This window comes from Microtus ochrogaster, linkage group LG9 (assembly GCF_000317375.1).
Source record: "Microtus ochrogaster isolate Prairie Vole_2 linkage group LG9, MicOch1.0, whole genome shotgun sequence".
NCBI lineage: Eukaryota > Metazoa > Chordata > Mammalia > Rodentia > Cricetidae > Microtus > Microtus ochrogaster.
Window position 1 is genome coordinate 40,502,792 of NC_022034.1, and position 18,349 is coordinate 40,521,140.

At 38.9% G+C, this 18,349-nt stretch overlaps 1 protein-coding gene across 15 annotated transcripts in view; it reads right to left on the minus strand.

Moving 5' to 3' along the window:
- The window catches only part of Ptprk (protein tyrosine phosphatase, receptor type K), a 539,194-nt gene that overhangs the window by 231,732 nt on the left and 289,113 nt on the right, over positions 1–18,349 (minus strand). For all 15 annotated transcript variants that reach the window (XM_013352406.2, XM_026787348.1, XM_013352405.2 and 12 more), the window contains exon 6: positions 11,171–11,345. In XM_013352406.2, coding sequence (XP_013207860.1) covers positions 11,171–11,345 — 175 coding nt within the window. The remainder of the gene's footprint in view (positions 1–11,170; positions 11,346–18,349) is intronic.

The following is an 18,349-nucleotide window of genomic DNA, read 5'->3' on the forward strand; positions in this document are numbered from 1 at the left end:
AGAGAAGAGAAGAGAAGAGAAGAGAAGAGAAGAGAAGAGAAGAGAAGAGAAGAGAAGAGAAGAGAAGAGAAGAGAAGAGAAGACCCTGGGGACATGCCTCAATGATTGACAGGTCACTTCAATAGAAAAGTCAAAGTTGCACGATTCACTAATTCAGTCCCAAACAGATTCCCTTGGATGAGAATAAATGAGGAAGAAAACAGATTATTAAAAATGTTTTGAACGTTATTGAAGGAAAGCCAGGTGGGGGTGGGGTGGGGTGGGGAATCACAGAAGATAACAGAGTAACAGAAAATATAACACAATACAGTGTTGAAGATGAACTGATCCAGAACTACATAGGCAACTACTACTGTCTATTTGGTTTATCTGTTCAGTTGGCAACAACCACAATGATAACACATGTTAATATATGTTATCACTTCTTAAAAGCATCAAATCTCATCAGTGAATAAATCTATGCGTGTGTTTGCCCTTGTGTGCATGCATGCCTGTGAATACTAAAAATCAGCACTGGCTGACATCCCTGTTGCCTCTACCTGAACTTTTGACACAGCATCTTTCCACTGAACCTGGAGTTTGAGCTACAGTGACAGGTCAGGAAACCCTGAGGACTCTTTTGTCTGTTTCCCCAGGACAGGGGTTACAGGCAGACACTGCCTGCCATGCTCAGCTTTTACAAGGGAATGGAGATCAGGTCCTCTTGCTTGGACAGAGAGCCTTTTCCACACTGGGTCACTTGCCCAGATCCAAGACCGTTTTGATGTTCATAACAAAGCATGGTTTGCTATTTAAAGGAAATTAAAGAAAGGGCGAAATGGGATAAAAAGCGTGGTAGTGTTGAAAATCAGTTCTATTAAAGTGGATACATTGAAGTTTCTTTTTTTTTTTCTAAGAACCACAGTAAACATAATGCCAGCACTAGTGCACACTTCCATTGCTCAGTGGAAAGGAATGTGCTGAAAATGATAAAGGGATTCATCAAAAACAGTTTTAATGTATCCTTCCCTGACCCAAAACCATCTGATCAAGGTGCTGCTAACAGGAAAACACTCTATTTTCACTCTTCTTTAAAGCAAGGGCGTCAGCATTAGCTGTTTGTACTCATTAGAATTAACAAGATACTTTTAAAATACATGGATTTTTTTTCCTATTTTGTAAATCTATGACCAAGTCTACAAGCAATGTAAGACCAGCTCCATAGAACACTGGAGGCTCAGAAGGATGAAAGGTCATTGATAGATGGCCCAGCGCATTTTTATGAGATAAATTCAATTATAATCGCTGCAACTATTCCAGCCACAACTTAGACATAGAATCCAATTATCCATTTCATTTTCATTTATACCTCATGGACTAGATCATTTATCATGTTTCATGATAATGATCAGAAGACACAAGGAAAGTGATTTCTGGAGGTAACAAATTACCTACCATATTAGCATAGCTTACAAGTTCCTGTCAACATCCACTATGCAGAAATATGAGGTAATTAAATTTACAATGTGCAGGAGTGTTTGATATGCTACTGGCTTCCTTCACAGCTGCCAAAAAGCCAGGTTGCTAAATGCAGCCAACCTGTTTGGTTGCAAATCAGGAATCATTATGACCCAGAAATCCAACAGGTACAGTCTGCTGGGCTCAAGTTGCTGAGATGTATCTTTCATCATTTGGTATTATTACTTCTTGCCACGAAACTATCCATCATGACTGCGTAGACAGGTTGGAATGATAGTCCTGGACCCTCACGTTACTGCTCCTTGAACTCTGTCTCATCCATCTTCTCCGTCATTCCTGATTCACCGCTAAGTATCCTCTTATGGCTGCAAAACCAAGTGTGAACCAGTAATGCCTTTAACCTCGAGTGCCTCTCTCATAGTAATTGATTTCTCTTTATCAAGGAGCCACTGTTCAGAACAGACCACTCATGGCTGCTGATGCCGAAAGACGGTTTTTAAAAGGACTGATGCACAGAATTCCAACAGTTCTGAGGAGATGCACTTCCTCTGTTAGGCTTCAGCATACCTTAGCTTCTCCATGTGAATATTTATCCTCTGCATCTGAAAACAGAGGCACAAAGGTCCCAAATGCATCCTCTCTCTCTTCCTCTCTCTCACGCTCTCTTTCTCCGTGTAAGGCATGCACTATGCACTGTTCCAATCAGAAAATTATTTATCACTGCTTCAAATATGCTTGAAAAACACTGAAAATTTTAAATAACTTAATATTTTGAAATCACAAACCATGTTTAAAGCAAGAGAATCAAACGAAGACAAATTTAAAGTGATATTCATCAACACAGGGATAAACTGCCCTATAAACCGAACCCTCGCCCATTCTTTCTTTCTCCCTTCACAGGTTGCAAGAACCTTCAAAAATGATACCAGTAAAATAGTGGATGGTGTACAATAAACTGTCCTGGACGAAAGTTCTTAATTCAGCTCCACCTGAATGTTGTTATAAAAGTTTAATAAATCAAAATGATCAAAATGTTCCCAGTGGCAGGTGGGGATTCGGTTTCCAATTCAAATTCTCTTTAATATATGGCTTCCCTGACACCTCGCATTTCTGCCATCCATATTGAATTCCAAACACTCTGCTTTTCATCATTACTGTGCATCAAGCAGCCTGGTCATGGTAACTGCTTTCCAGCAATCCTGCACAAAACACAGAAATGTCAAGCCGAGTGGGAGTTTTAGCACAGGAAAATTATGACAGGTGGAAACTCTTTATCTGCCCATAAGTAAATATTTTCAAACCACCTGCTGAATTGGATGACATTCTTCGAGGATACGAAAATGCTTTGGGCCAAAAGTCCTAGAAGGAAAAAAAAACCCTGCTAGACGAGAGAGCAACATATTGTTATCAGCTGCAATCTAATTCTTTTTTTTTTTTTTAATTTGTGGGAGCCTAGCCAGTTTAGATGTTCACCCTCCTAGACATGGACAGAGGGGGGAGGGCCTTGGACTTTCCACAGGGCAGGGAACCCTGACTGCTCTTTGGACTGGAGAGGGTGGGGGAGAGGAGTGGGGGGAGGGGGAGAAGGGTGGGAGGAGGGGGAGGGAAATGGGAGGCTGGGAGGAGGGAAACTTTTTTTTTTCCTTTTCTCAACTGGAATCTTGGGCTATGAGTCTGAATCTCTTTTGACACTACACCATGTGACCAATATATCTGCCATGAGTAGGCAGCAGTACCCCATTCTCACTATGCCACTCCTTCCACGACGAATCTTTCACCACTTTCAGCTTTGGGGACTGTCGGCCCGCTGAACTCAGTCCCTGAAAGTCCATCACACTAAAAACCATACTCCATCCTAGTCTCCCTTATGACAGATACAAACACACAACACTCCATTTTGGTTTTCACATTCTACCTCTGGAAAGCTTAGAGCACAACTCTGGGTGCACCTTCAGTTTCTTCCCTAGGAAACGCTTTATTACAGCTCATGCTTCATGCTCATCCACAAGAAATGTGTGTTCCATGGCTTCTCTTCTTGGCACGTCTAGTTATTCTAGCTGTTAAACCTACCAGTGCTCAGGAGGATCCTCAATGGGCCGCCCTGACTCTAAAGGCTCAATCAATGACATTCTTTTGTTCCTGAGGGAGGGAAAAATAATACAGTAGAAGTAAAGAGACAGTAGGAAATGCTGTGTGAGAATGAATGAGGACTGGGCACCCAGAGCCGACTTAATAAAATACAGATTATGTGGAAATCATCATATAATACGTACTATTTCTTTGGTGTTGTGATTTCAGGAATTCAAAGAATATAAGACTGTTCTAAACTAATGTACCAAGAATTGTCATCAAATAAAGATTTTTTTTCTCATAACTAAACAACTTTAGAGGGAAAAGTATGTAATCAATTAATTCTATTTCATATGGGAAAATCATGACTGTTTGGGTGTCAGGCACATGAACAAATGATTACAAATCTGAAGGAAATCAGACCATGAAAGAAGAGCTGTACGTGAGGGAGATGGAGAGAGGAGAAAGAACTAAGGATGGACGGACTGGGGGAAAGTCTCTATCAACAGCAGATTTATGAGAGAGGCTAGTATGCCGCTGTTGATTAAGAACTTTGGGAATTTCCAGCTGTATTCAGGGGGAAAAGCATTTGGTGTTTTTGCTTGGCAAACAGAGGACTATGGCCAGGATTTCTTTTTTAACTTAATGTGAAGAGATGTCACTGTAAGAAGTGGCAGGTCACATAAGGAATCGCCTGTATGTATCTGAAGATGACAGAAACTGCCAGGGGACAAGTAGAGTAATTAGATAGAAAACGGTGGGTACAGGTCCATCCTAGCAAACACAGAGGTAATCATTGCGCCCTCCTCATTATTTTAATATGATCACGGATTCTGTGCTCTTCTATTTAAATATGGTTCCAAACCATGCAACAAAGTAAGAAAACAACCAAATGTTTGCTCTTTTAGTTTAAGGCTCAGAAAGTAAAACTTGGTGTGCATTAAGTGTTCTTGCAAATTATGCCCCCCAAGTTAAAAATAATTGTTTCCCTATACTGCTCAAGAGAAGAGAACACAATTATAAGCCATACTTTTTCTAAAAGACACATCCCAGAGTGAAGATAATGCTGCAAAGAAAGAGGGTACTACAGATCTAAGAGTGGTGGCCATTGTCACCTTTGTCCTTCCATTTACCCTTACAAGAGGCCCCAGTCTCAAATTTGAGTGTTTAATCCTGAAAGGGTAAAGCTGTTTCTTTTCCTAAAACTTCCTAACTCTGATGTAAACAAGAGCCCTGCTGAGATCTACCAGAAATGTAAATGTTTATCTACATTAGCGACTGCAGCCTATCTTTCAATTGTTGCTCAACTGAACATTTCCTAGAAAAGACAAAAACCCGCCCATCCTAACTCAGAAAAAAAGTGGGTTTCTATGGTATTATGATAACCAAACAGGTTAGGATAGACATGTTAACCATAATATTCAAGTGCATGTTTACTTGGTTCTCATGGTTAGGTTTCTAAGAGTTCTGAATGTGTTTCTGTTTTCTGGGTCTTTAGTCTTAATAAAAGGTCATGTATTACGAAGCCAAATGAATGCACATTACCCAGCTTTCAAGAAGACACAGCATTTCACTGACAAATGATTCCTATTAAAAACTCCAAACAAAAGCCCATCCATGGTTGAAAGACTGATAGGCAAAGTGGTTGTTGTTGACTCTGGTGAAGACCAAGGATTGGAAAAAGTAGAAGAGACCCAAGAAGGACAACCAAAAAAACAGCAATAGTGTAACAACTCAATCACCATGTTAACCGCCAAGTCTCCCAACACTGTGCATTATCTCTCTGCCATCACTGACTGATTTCCATTGTTTGGTTACAGGACTTCTGCCCAATCAACACCCTATAATACTCACATAGAGTAATATAATTGACTACATTAGTGCTTAATAAGAAACCTTAATACAATGTCTGCTTTAGTTGGACTTTTCTTTTTTTCTTTTTTTTTGGGGGGGGGGGCTGGGTTTTGTTTTGTTAGGATTTTTTTTTCTCTCTCACACTTATAAATTTTACCAAGTCAAAGTCAAAATTCCATGCCAAGATAGTAACTCTGTATTTTCCTATTGAATTACATTATAAATGCTGCCAGGCAGAGGCGACTGTTTCTTTTGGTCTTTTCTCTTGCAGACTTGATAAGAGCTGACAGTTGATTTCCCAATGACGTTGCAAAGGAAGGCAGAGAGATTGAAACCTTAGCACAGACCGACTTCGCTGTTTTCTTTTGGGGTTGAGATCAGGGTAAGAAAAATAGAAAAGAGGAAGAAAACTATAAAGAACAAAGACACTGTTAGCTCAAGGAGGAGAAGTCCCCTGGTAGACATCAGTCCCAATTACATTCATCACAAACTCCAAGAGCGGGGAGCTGAAACGCTCCAGAGGAAAGACCTACAGCCTACGCGTGGAAATCAAATTCTCTCAAGATCCACACAAATAATTATTTAGCATGTCAGTGGTGCGCTTCCTCTCTGATTCTTTGTAAGTTCTGAAGAAGAGTAGTCACAAACCAAACTCCCTAAAGATTCAGTTCAAAGAGCACTGGCCCGCAGCTCCCAGTGAGACATTGTCTAGTGCTTCACACGAGTCAATTACCTTAAGAAAAACTTGCAGGTGCCCTCTGGGAGAGGATTCATGCTGCATGGTAATTTTTGAAATGAACATAGAGAAAGTAAATAAAATGACAACGGTGACTCGGTCAAAACATGCGTTTTGTATGCCACCATTTTAGAGAGTACCTATCAGGAGAATAGGCAATAGAGTTTGGAACAGCGGTATACATAAGCAGGCAGAGCAATATAGGTTAGTGTATAAGTTCTAGAGACGAGTATAAATCTAATTATTTTCAATGAATGAAGATCCTATTACACATTTTAATATTTTTCAATTTAGAGATGCATCCCTCCAACTCAAATCTGTGGCTGCCTTCTGGTTTCCTGGCGGTGCAGGACCTGAAATAAGAATGATCTCTGGCTCATTTGGAATTTAGATGTGTACCAGCCATCTCGAATGGTGAAACACCTGAATCAGAAGTAGGTACTCAGAATGAGAGGAGACTCTAAATGTGTCCTTTATCATCTTCAAGGGTACAGTGGCAGAGCAAAAAACTTAGCTATGAAACTTTCAAATCTCTGAGAAACTTAGCACAATTGGTAGCTGCTGACTGTGGGGCCTTTCCTCTCTTTCTACGGGCATCATAGAGAAGGGAAATTAACAGGTAGTTTATCAGTGTGCTCTATAACTTTCGTCATCATTCAGATTTTATAAAATGTGGGTGTTTAGATTACAACCTTCAAAAATTGTAAAAAAAATCTTTTCACAATATAGGTTAAAAAGGGGGGGGGATCTTCAAGTCACCATAAAGAAAAAAGATCTTTGTATGAATTCACAAGTTTGACAGCTAGGCTATGAAAACTGGTTAAAAAATCAATATCCCATGGCATTAAGCAGGCTGCTGATGGTCGGAGCTAGAAATTCCATGGCCTTTAAACCACCAGCTCGCAAGAGTATTAGTAAAGTATGTCATTCTTTCCACTGCCTGGATGCCTTTGCTGTTAATAGAAAAATGAAATATCTAGAAGTAATTTTTTAACTAGTATGCACAGAGAGATGATAGAGACGGAAAAAGAATATTGAACAAAACAAGATTAATTTTTCAGGTGAATAATGTTTTGAGCCAAATGTAAAAGCAGCTCCTCTAGTTCTCCTGAGAAGGCAAAGGGCAGCTCATGCACCACAGGAAGGAAATGCTTTGCCCATTTCTGTCCACCTGCAGGATGGAGGAGGCAGGATCCTCCTCATCCCTCCTCTAGCCTCACCCAGCCTGGCTGCTTTCACTCCATCAAACCGCTGTGTTGGTAATTTTGAGAAAACTACTGAGTTTATGTAATTATAATGCTAGTTATTAAAGTAAATAAGTTATGTCTAATGCTACAAATAACTACAGTATAAACAATCTTAACGTTCACATCCGAATTCTGTGTTAATGTTGACATCTTCTCTCTTTGACAGATGAAAACTGACAGGTGATTTAGATGAACAAAAGAATCTCATGGACGAAACAGCGAAGGACAAAAACCACCGCACACAGTCATCTTGAAGGCTAGAGTTCACTTTGAGGCTAGCAAACATCACTTCTGCACACTCTATCCAGACAGCACTCTCTAAACTTGTAGCATCACCGAGCAAAGAACATCTCTTCTTGGTCTCAGATGTGCAAAAGCTTCTTTGTCAATAAAGATCGGCTTGCACAAGCTGCAGAAGTTATCATTACTCAAAACCATCTGGAAGCAAAGGTAGAGTTATGGCAAAGTAAATTCTGTTTGCCAACCCACTCTGCTATCCCCGTGGCTCCGGGAGCACGTAGATCAATATTCCTCGGCATAAGGATTTTGCACTGAAATTTTCACTTGTAGCAAACAAGAAAAAAAAAAAAGCCTTAAGCCCTGTCACTTCCAGTTTGAGAGAAAATGCACTAATAAACTCTTACCCATGGGTCATGTTTGACAACGGGCAACACTATGCCAACTCTCATTAAAGACTTTTCATATCACTGCCCCCAAAATTTCCCTTAAAATTACCATCTTTTGTGTCCATATATCAGGACATCAGTTGCAAATGTGCCACTGAGTGATAGGACCTGTCACCACGGAGAATCTGCCCCATTGTTTTAGTACCAGGACAGCTGAACCCCCCAGGAGCCTTAGTTTGGTCAGCAATCAGACAGTTGACCCCCAGGGATATGGTTTAGTCTGCAGTATCTATTTTGTGGTTATCTGGACAAATAAGGAAATGTATTCCTCTATATCGATCCTCAGATAAAAAGACAAGCAAAGTATCACCTGCACATATTTGATGTAGATCCTAAAATATGGTGAAACTGACAAAAATATCAAAAAGGGTATTTATAATGTTAGCAAAAGTGCAACCAACACATCCAAAGAGCTATGATACTTTAACACATGCATAGCACAGAACCTAAAGTAAAATGGATAACATGCAGAAATGTTTTTATGAAAAGAAAAATATTAAATCTGTGAAATGTAAGAATTATGTTTAAATGCTATTAAAACAATGTATTTGCCACCAACTAAGGAAAACTAGGCCTCAATAAAATCATAGAAATGTAATTATAAATCAAGCAACAAGGAACAGGGGCATAACTCAGTTCTTGCCTGACTGAAATTTATGTACTTGTACTTCACCCTGGGTTTCATATCTAGCACTGCCAAAAATCAAATAAATGAAAGAAAAAGAGAATTACAAACACTGAAGCTCTAAGCATGACAAGTGTTTTTAATAAATAAGCAAACATTTCCATTAATAGGTATATCCTATCTGTGAAAGGAAAGGACATGGACAAAATGATCATCAGCATCCCATACATCCAGTGTGGTACCCTTCCTAAGAACTGTACGTTCTCTGTGAGTTCAACGCCAGCCTGGTCTACAGAGTGAGTTCCAGGACATCCAAGGTTACCCAGAGAAACCCTGCCTTGAAAAAACAAAAGGGTATACAAAAGCAGTCTAAGAGTCTAAGAGCCCCTAAGCAGGTTATCACTTCCTTCAGGGTTGTAGACTTACACAGGACTTGAGAGATGCGGTGAGCATGGTGCTTTTAACCTGTGAAATAACTAAAGAATGATCAAGCACATCTGGCGTCTTCAGAATTAGACTCATACAAAGGAGCTAGCAATGGCACCCAACACCAATGAATTAGACTCACAGGAAAGGGGCCGAAATGTGATTGACACTAATGAATAAGCACTCATCAGTATGAAGGTATACGATATATTTCAGAGACTAGCTGTAAAAGAGTGTGATGTTGTCTTACTCTTTATTTAGTAAGAGCGTCTATCATCCCATGAACTTGTGCAGGTGATATGAGACAATGCATCTACAAGGAAGGTTACATTGAAGACAAGAGCATATTCATGCTGCAAGGATCAATGTTTGTTTTGTTTATCATGAGCTATAGAATCTCAGCAAAGTATATAAGAGATGAGGAAGATTAGTGAATACTAAATGCTAGAGAAACTGACTTGGTAAAGGAACTCATCACTAAGAGACAAGAAACAGGGTATGCAGTCTGGCTCTGTGAGGTATTATATTGTTATGATTCTGGGAGCAATATCAACTAACCTGAACTTTAATTTCCTGTCCTCTATAGTTATTAAAGGATAATGTATGAGAATCAAGTACATCTGCAAACAATGTTCCTAACAATTATTCATCATCAAGATTATAAAATAGGTTAATGCGATATGAATATATCTCATTTTTCTTTTTAGCTCCTAGGCTATGGCATGTGCTATGCTTCCTGCCTGTTGTAGTTTCTGCTTGTTGTTTTCTCTTGGAAGATTTGTTGATATTTATATTCACATGTGTGAGGGTCTTTGCAAATGAGTGCGGTTGCCAAAGGAGGTCAGACAACTGGTTAGATCCCCTGGAGCTCAAATTGTAGGCAGTTGTGAGGCACCTGATGTGGGCGCTGGGGACTGAACTTGGGTCCTCTGAAAGAGCAATTTGCTCTCTTAACCACAACGTGATCTCTCTCTGCCCATGCATATATGTTTTACCCAATGTCTTCTGCTATCTACATGACTCTAGAAACATTCTCTCAACCTGTATTTCCTTGACTCAGAGAAGACTCATTCACGAATGGTTCCCCTTTCACAGTTTCGAGTTCAGTTCCCACTAGGTTGGTCAAATGCCTCCGTGTTGAGGTTTACACAACCTCACATGGTTTTCATTTGTGTCAAGATTGCTTGATATTTGATTCAATAAAGCTCCTTGGCTTCTAAATCTTCATGAAACTAATTATCTTCCCCTCTTTGTATTCCATTTGTCAGCTCCTCAAAGAAAATATGAAACCACTTTCACGAAAAGAGCAATCTTCACAGAAACACATGCCACAATTACATGTTGCCCAGGTGTACATAAGATTCCTACAGCGCCCACTGTCAAGGGTCATGTTCCCAGGATCTCTGTGTTCTCCCTACACTGTGTTCCTCTGACCTAAATCACTCTCTGAGACAGATAACAAATCATAATTTTTAATAAAGGTAATATAGATCTTGACATTGCCTATATTTTCTCTGAATTAACAACAGAGATGCCTAATATATGAAGCTCTCCCTTTCCTCTAATGACTTTAGAATCTAAGATTAGAAAAAAAACTCATTCTGACTTCGTAAGATTTGATAAAAGACCAGAAATAACGAACATTTAATACAGAGATTTGCTGCTGATAATGTTTACAGTTCTACCTGTAATATTCCCTGGGACCTTGTTGTCACAACATTTTTTGGGATAAAGCACTATAGCAGTACTTGCAGAATGTCTCAAACAAGAGGGAACATCTCTCAAGCTGGAATAAAAATAATGAAGTGATACATAAGAAAATATAGTGCATGTTTCCTCATATTAAACGTGGCAAAATCAGATTTCATTTAATGAGACAATGGTTGGACAATTAGCCGATCAATTTTAAAACTAGTCTCCACTTTAATTGACATTATTAGAATTTTGCTAATGATATGGAATAGTGACTTGCAATGAAGAATACCGTGGCTTAAAAACCAATCACTTTGTCTACAGACTTGCTCAGTTCTCATAAAGGTATGCAATTTCATGAAGCAAAAAGTGTTACCTCTCACAATAAGCTGAGCAAAATTGGAGACCCCAGAACCTCGTTCTGACTGAGTTACACAGCGGTACAAATCCTGGTCAGTTTTTGTCACTTCTTGCAATCTGAAAGAGGCAGCAAATCTTCTGTGATTGATGTTCTTTGTCTGAGCCACGGGTATGTCTTCTCCATTGCGTCTCTGCAAACAGAAACCAATCTTTAGAAACAGGTTGTTCCCCATGCCATCAATCTAAAGTATCTCAGCAAAGCAATATCTATGATAAATAATTCTGGTTACTAAACTATTCGAAAGATGGCTGCCATAGACCCACAGAATTTTACCTTTGTCATGCAATTGGGAAAAAGACGTATCAGAATCTCAAAAGGATGTATATTTGGTTCTATATTCTTAGTTTTCCATAAAGTTACTATGGCAAAATATACACATTAACAAGAAAGCTGATGGAAATGAGTCATGTCCTCTTTATGGATAAAGAAGATGGTCTTTTTGGGGAAGGGGGTACTACCAAGACGTCGTGCACACACATGTGACAGTCATCCCCAGGGAGATGAAAACCATGCCATATACATTCTTATTCCAAATATATAGCATGGACTTACCACACAATGACAACAATATACTGATTAATGATTGAGAGTCAACCTTAAATCTGGGCTCAGAGCAAACTACTATTTCTTCAGGATTAATGACACCCAATTTATACTTTTTAAAGAAGTAATCAAAGAAACCCTAAATGTTAAAAGCATACCTGTCAAATTTGAAAATGAAAAAGTAGGGAATATATTTATGATATCACAGTATCTCATACAAAACCAATAAGGATAAACTATAAAGGAGATGATGGTAACTTTGAGCTAAAATAAAATTTATAACTTCTATATGTTAAAAGATACCATAAATAAAGTGGCGGAGGACAGAGACTGTGATGAGATATTTGTCAAAAAATATAACAACAAAAAGATAAACAGCTAAGATATGTAAAGATCTTCTATAGTTCAATAAGAAAATTGATAAACAACCCAGTCAAAAACTAGACAGGTTAAAAAAGATTAAAGGCATATGTACAAGAACAATGAAAGGAGCCATCAGTCCGAATTTTAAAATTTAAAATATGTCAAATACCAATAAATGTCAAAGAAAAACTCTAGCCATGAGAAACAATTAATTAGGAGTTCAAGCTCATGTCTCATTGGTGAATTTTTAAGTATCCACGGGATTAAAATTACTTGGAATATTATGCCAAAGGACTACATGTAGGTAAAACAGCATGGAACTGCTCATGACCTTCTTCTCTAGGAATTATTTCCAAAAATGACTGATTACTCTTTAAGAAAATGGCAGATGGAGCTAGGGTTGCAGCTTAGCTAGTAGAGTATTGGCCTAGCATTAGCAAGGCCCAGGTTTGATTCCAGGACCACATCAACTAAGCATGAAGGTACACATTTTATCCCTGCACCTGATGCTTAGAGGCAGAGGACCAGAAGTTCAAGGTTATCCTAAGTTACAAAACAGAAAGAAATAAACAAGGAAATGGAATAAACAAGCAGTGGGTAATGTTCAAACCCCAGCATTTTCACTTGTAGATTTCTATTTTTGGATCATTCGCGTACGTGTGATTAAGAAAATATATAGGAATGTTACTTTGGCATTATTTGGAACACTCAAAATACAGGGAGATCTGAATCTCCCAGAATTTTTCTCAATCCACAGATGCAAAGTCGACAGTTAAGGAAGTAAACCGGGAGCAGAATGGAGCTGCTACAAAGCACAAGGTCTGGGGCTTCCATCTCCCGTGGTGCTCCTGGCGTGTTTTCACTGTGCAGACTGAAACAGTCTGTGTTCAGCAGTTTTCCCATTATCAATGTGATGTCATGGCCCCAGGAAATTATTTGGAAAATTAACAATTATTTAGAATTCTCTGGTTCCCACATCCCACTGACTTAGGTAATATATGTGTATGTCTACATAGACTAGAGGGAGGGAGGAAAAAAGGAGGGAGGGAAGAAGGAAGGGAGGGAGCATGGGGGGAAGGAGGCAAAGAAGGAGCCTTATTAAATGGAATGTATAAACACACAAAATACAAAATATTTACTCCTATTAAATTAGAGCATGAGTTCATGAATGACCATTATATTGCTTTAAATTTCCTTCTCTTTTTTTCCTTGGGGAAGGGGTCAAAACTAGGTTCTGATAATTTTCTATGTCTTTAACCTCACTGTTTCTTGAATCATACTTCTCAAAACATGAATATTATGAATACAATTATCTGAACAGAAGAATATATGCACATTTCTTATGCCTTTACCTTTTCATTCATGCTTTCGTTAATTCCATCTTGATCCACTGATTTTAAGAATAGTGATCAAGAAACCCTTCTCAGGGAACTTACATTATTTGAAAGAAATCTGAAGGGAATCACCAAATAGCAGGGGAGAAAAAGGCCCAACTAGACCCCATTTGCCACCAAAATAAATCTTCAGTGTATCAGTTGCATTTAATTGAGATGTTGATCAAAGGGACCTCATAGAGAACATGAAGGACTCAGGCTATTAATTGCTCTCAAAAAACCGAAATTAAGAACCTATTGTTAAAGACAACACCTATATATTTCATTGAACACAGAAAAGTGAAGCTGATACCTAACTAGACTAGTGTTCTAGTCCGATCACTAACTGTTGACTACTATTCATGGTACTGGAAAATACTCTGAACAGTACCAGAGGATAAAGTTAAACCCCAACCCAACTATAAACCCTTTGATCTACAATGGTGATGTGTCTAGCACATTAGATTGCTGCAATAGTGGCACAAAGTTGTGGGGTAACCAGTAACCATCTGATTGGGTATAAGGGCTGCACCATGAGATAGAATCCATGCCTGATGGTGCCTAGGTGGCCAAAACCTAAGACTAGATAGGTCATGGACTTAGAGGGAAAACCAAATATCATTATTCTGCTAAAGTAACACAGTAGTAAAATGACTCATGATGTCATTCTGCTATACCTGCAGACCAATGTTTTTCTCAGCCAGCATTAGAGAAGCTTCCTTCTGCAGGAGATGGAAAGTAACACAAAGACTCACCACTGGAAAATGTGCAGAGAGTAAAAGATCTTGGAACGCTAGGTCCTCAATGGGATATCTCTACCAAATCTCTAATTTCAGGACTCAGGGAGCAATTGTGGAAGAGGAGGTAGAAAGACTGTAAGAGTCAATGGGAATGGAAACACCAATGAAACAGCGCCTTCCAGACACAGACGTACTCAACCACCTGTGAACTCACCGAGACTGTGGTAGCATGCAGAGGGCCCATACAGGTCTAAGCCACTGTTGAGAGGGGAAGTGGATAGGAGCCTGCATCCCTAACCCAGACACTATCTCCAATTTACAGTCCATGCAGAGAAATTAGTTTCTCAACAGAGGAGTCACACTGGATATAGAAACCATACACAGGGAGCCCCAAGCCCCAAATAATGATATTTTCAGTGGTGGGTTTATTTTCCCAGAATAATTTGTTGGTTTTTTTATTTTGGGGGTAATTTTGTTTTGTTTTTTAAACCTTACTTGTCTTTTACTTCCCTACTGTTTTGTGTGTGTATTTCTCTGGAAGTGTATATCTTTTTCATCCTTTTTTTTTTTTAAATTTGGGTGTGTATATGTTTCTTTATGTTGTGTTATATTCTGGTTGGTTGGTTCGTTTGTTATTGGTATATATGTTTCCTTAAGAAATAGAGAGAAAGAAAGAATGGAATTGTAAGGGTGAGAAGGTGGAAATGATCTAGGAGGGGATGAGGAAGAGGAAACAGTGATCAGAATATAGTGTATAAATGAATATCTATTTTCAATTTTAAAAAGAAAGGCAGAAAAACCAGCTTATATTCGAAAGCCCTTAAGTATAAACCCTGAAAATCATCCTAAATTCTTTCTCATCCACAAGTCATATAAACAAAAACAATCATTACACATGCAAATCTTAGGTTCATTTCCTTTTCAATTAGCAGGCCATCTCCATGCAATCTTTCTAATTAGAAGACAGACACATCAGCGCGCTCCTCTCCCAGGAGCCCACCCTCTTCCAGTCCTCTCATTATCCTCTGGCAAGGCTCTCAGTGTTTGCTGCCTTTATTCCTCGTTGTTTCTGCAAAACTATTCCTATCTGTGTCCTGCCTCCCTGATCCTACTGCACGTGAGCACACCCATCCATCCAGGACTCTACACTACCTTTCAGAATAGTCCGCTGGACAAAGGCATTCCAAGCACCTAGAATGTTCTCTTTAAGTACTTAATTCATACAAGACCAGCAGCAAGTACCATGATATTTTCTCCATGAATCACAATTACTTTTATGTGGCAGTTTGAAAGAAAATGGTCCAGAAAAGGAGTGGCACTAATAGGAGGTGTGGTTTTGTTGGAGAAGTGCGTCTCCATGGGGGTGGGCTTTGTGGTCTCTTTTGCTCAAGGTTCCCTCAGTGCGACTGTCAGTTGACTTCCTGTTGCTTGTAAACTGCAGCACTCTCAGCTCCAGCACCACATCTGCCAACACACCGCCATGCTTCCCCTCATGATAATGAACAGAACCTCTGAAACAGTAAGCAAGCCACCCAAGTTGAATGTTTTCCTTATAAGTGTTGTCTTGGTCACGGTGCCTCTTCACAACAATTAAAAAGCCTAAGACACCCTGCAATTCTTTTCCTCCACATACACAATCTCTGCTCATTTGCCTTATTAAATAAACAAGGTCTGTATCAGGTCTCTAAGCCTTGGTTTCTCACCTCAATCTTATTCTTTTTTTTTCCGTTTATTTATTTATTAAAGATTTCTGTCTCTTCCCCGCCACCGCCTCCCATTTCCCTCCCCCTCCCTCAATCAAGTTCCCCTTTTTTTGTCAGCCCATAGAGCTATCAGGGTTCCCTGCCCTGTGGGAAGTCCAAGGACCACCCACCTCCATCCAGGTCTAGTAAGGTGAGCATCCAAACTGCCTAGGCTCCCACAAATCCAGTACATGCAGTAGGATCAAAAACCCATTGCCATTGTTCTCAGGACCGCGAGGGGTGCACCTCAATCTTATTCTACAGACTTTTCTGCTCTTATCCCTGTGGGCAATGTTATAGATGCTCCTACAAAGGTATTCACAAAAAATATTATTAGAATGTATTAAATGACTTTGATAATTTGAATATTTAATAACATAATATATTCTATAAATGTGATTTTATCTTTGTGCACTCAAATAGTCCTGAAGATAGATGTGATTTGAATAAGAATGGGCCCCACAAGTTCATATATATGAATGTTTAGTCATCAGTAAAGGTTGTGGCACAACTTGACAGTGGTGTCTCTTCACAGCAATAGAACACTGCCTAAGACAGCAGAGCTTCATGTTTTATGGTCATCAAAATTTCACTACTAACAAACATTTTTCATTTCACAGGTATCACAATGCAGAGGATGGGGACAGATTAAGGCCATCAAATATGAATATCATGAAACAGCTATGTCTTATTTTAAAATTTGCTTTGATTAAAGTGCATCGATGTATATCTATAAAGGTGTATGTATGTAAATGACTCACAAAATGTTATTAATTAGTATAACAGACTAGCTTTTCAACTAACATAATTAGAAAAACTGTTTGATCATAGATTTAGTTTGTTTTCAATAAACATGAAATAAGCACCAAATAACTGGTACTACAATAGCTACCTCTTTGGTTCTATTATTTTTCTTTCCTATAAACACACTAGGATAATAGTTTCCAATTATACGATAAAAATCAGGATCCACAAACATCAGAAATGAGACAGATAATCTTTAAGTAGTAGTACTAAATCTCAGCCAGGGTGATGACCCCAAAGCTTCTGTTTCTCCGTTTCATTGGAGCTCTGGTCCTATGATTCTCTGTTTGCTGCTTAGCTTTGATCATTACATTGTTCTAAGAAAACATAATACACTAAACTAGCTTTTCTTTCTTTACTCAGTTTCTGTAACTCATGGCATTTAAAAGTATCAACTGAGAATATATATGTAAAAAGGCCTGAACAGGATACCTGAGGCTTTTCTGAACAAGGAGAAGCCCCACACTTGAACAGCAATATTGGCTGCACCTTATATTGCAGACCGACTGTCCCAGTAACTCTCCCTGATAAGACAAATGCCTGATTTCTCAAAAACAATAGTAAGTTAAGTATCAGAAGTGGTTCTGGGAACAGACTTCTACATACAGGCTTCCGGAAAGGTTCTGGATTTTCTGGAATGTGTTCTTTATCTAATTTGGATAAAACACATTGATTTTCTGTGTAGTTATATAAAGAAGAAAATGGCAATCCACAACATAGAACAGCAATAGAACTATGCTACCTCTGTTAGATATGGTGTTTGCGAAATGTTACACTAGAAAAGCTGAAATAACATGACTTTACAGCTATGAAGCCATACAATTTGTAAATAAGGCGAAGCTGAATATGTCAAGGATCCCAGTGGAAATGGGGGTGGGGTGTTCTCAAAACATAGTTTTAGTTTTAGAACAGTTCTTGGACAGTCCTGAATCTTGAACATGAAAACAAACAAACAAAAACTCGTAAGGAACAACAACAGATCTAAATACAAGAGGAAGTGACAATAAAGCCCCGAAACCCCAGAGAACAAATGACCATGTCTTTCAGAGACTCAGGGAGACTCAGATACAAGAGGAAATAATGACAAATCCCAAAACCCCAGCGAACAAATGATCATGTATTTCAGTGACTCAGGTACAAGAGGATATGACAATAAATTACTAAAACCCCAGAGAATAAATGACCATGTTTTTCAGTGACTCAGGTACAAGAGGAAATGACAATAAAGTCCCCAAACCTTAGAGAATAAATGACCATGTATTTCAATGACTCAGGAAGACTCAGATACAAGAGGAAATAATGATAGAGTCCCGAAACCCTAGAGAATAAATGACCATGTATTTCAGTGACTCAAAGAGAAGGAAGAAGGAAGTGCATGGATTTTTGAAAGGTTTTCCGAACATTCACTCATCCCAAATTTCAAGAAGCCCTAGTTCACATAAATGAGAACAAGTGAGGGGCAGTGAGATAGATCAGCAGAACTGTCACCAAGAAATTGACTTAAATTCAATCTCTGACCCACATGATAGTCGAAGAGAACGAATTCCTAAAGTTGTCCTCTGATTTACA